This window comes from Verticillium alfalfae, genomic scaffold (assembly GCF_000150825.1).
Source record: "Verticillium alfalfae VaMs.102 supercont1.8 genomic scaffold, whole genome shotgun sequence".
In the NCBI taxonomy this organism is placed as follows: Eukaryota; Fungi; Ascomycota; class Sordariomycetes; order Glomerellales; family Plectosphaerellaceae; genus Verticillium; species Verticillium alfalfae.
The window spans coordinates 1-1,622 of NW_003315031.1; the positions used below are offsets into that span (position 1 = coordinate 1).

The following is a 1,622-nucleotide window of genomic DNA, read 5'->3' on the forward strand; positions in this document are numbered from 1 at the left end:
GATTCCTAACCCTAACCCTAACCCTAACCCTAACCCTAACCCTAACCCTAACCCTAACCCTAACCCTAACCCTAACCCTAACCCTAACCCTAACCCTAACCCTAACCCTAACCCTAACCCTAACCCTAACCCTAGCCCTAACCCTAGCCCTAGCCCTAGCCCTAGCCCTAACCCTAACCCTTAATAAGAGCCCTAGGCTAAGAGAAACGCTTAAGCAGACCTAAACACTTTACTCCAAGTACTGAAGTTAACGACAGTGCTCGGAAGCTCAGCCAGAGTTTTCTTGCATGAAGCTGTAATTCCAAGGCCGCCTTTGTTAGAATTGAGCAGACCAGGAGGAACAACCATCTGTTGCTCGCCGGCAGTCCCATCAATAGTGGAGATACGAATTGTCTTTTTCGGGTCGCCCTTTGGGATGACAGCCTTGATGTAGGCGTCGATGGCTTTGTCGCCGGCGAACCAAAGTTTCTTGCTAGCATGGCTTTGGGGGATTCTAGCCTTGTTGACTTTGTCGAGGGCTGCAGAATCTGCCATGATAACGCAGTACCTGCTTGGTCAGCTATGATCAGCAATGAAATTGACCTTAATGCGTACCAGTCAGTCGAAGAACCTGGCCAGCCGCCCGCAACGGGCGTGGTGTAAACACCAGCACCAATTTGAGTCCCAATACGGTTGCCGTCGTTGGTGAGCGTACCAGCTTTGTTGTACCTGGCACCTTGTTCCTAGGTGGCATTAACACGATTATCCTGCCAACTACGATCAAAAAGACATACCGCGCTGACTGTTCTGTAGCCAATGATGACACTTTGAGCCCGCTCTTCAACCTTGATATTGACAGGAAAAGCAGTGACTTGGGTAGCCAGGCTGACGGCAATGAACTTGAAAATGGCGGAGGAGAGCATGTTGGAAGCAGGTTAATGATAGTAGTTTCAAAAAGAGTGATCCGAAGACAGTGATTGGGTTGGTTGTAAACGAAAGTTTGGTTATGAGAAGTAAGAACAAGATCACTAGGGAAGAGAATTGGCTGCGGGTTATATACAATTGAGCATCAACGTAATACGTTTGGCCGATGTCGTTTAAAGAGAATCACATCGCTGTTACCCTCAACAAGCTATGGTCAACCGAATTCGCAGCTCATGTTTCACCCAGTAAGGTACTGCGGTAATGCCTGCGGGGCGAGCACATTTCGGCAGTCGGCGAACCCGGTTCAATCTCTATCTCAATGCCTCGAGGGCTCTCGAAGTGCCGACAGTCAATCAAACGTGTCGTAGCGTACGATGCACATAACGTGTCCCTCCTTAGCTTAAACATCTGCTCCGTAAAGTGGTTGGACCGCGAGTAAGTCCTTCGTCTTTTGTGCTTGTCTTTTGTGCTTTGGCTCGAACAGGGCCTGGGCTAAATCCGGGCTGACCCCGCACTATAGAGGTGGACGGCTTCCATCGATCGGGACAGCACGGTCCCTTGTTGGGGCAATGGTGTCGGGCGGGCCGAGGCGTAACACCAACATGAGACAAAACGGCGCTGGTGCCTCATGGCTATTCTGCTCCTACAGAATAACAACTCCAAACTTCTCTGCTTCGAATTGCAAACAAAAGCCTTACCTCTCTATCTGGAATTGCCAC

The 1,622-nt window shown here is 49.9% G+C and overlaps 1 protein-coding gene across 1 annotated transcript; it reads right to left on the bottom strand.

The window, feature by feature from the left end:
* Positions 1-210: 210 nt before the first annotated feature.
* Positions 211-902, bottom strand: VDBG_06413 (predicted protein; the record flags this gene model as incomplete). Its single annotated transcript, XM_003002805.1, has 3 exons — positions 211-527; positions 611-722; positions 774-902. 3 exons carry the CDS (start codon positions 900-902, stop codon positions 211-213), a joined length of 558 nt encoding a protein of 185 aa, XP_003002851.1.
* Positions 903-1,622: the final 720 nt, after the last annotated feature.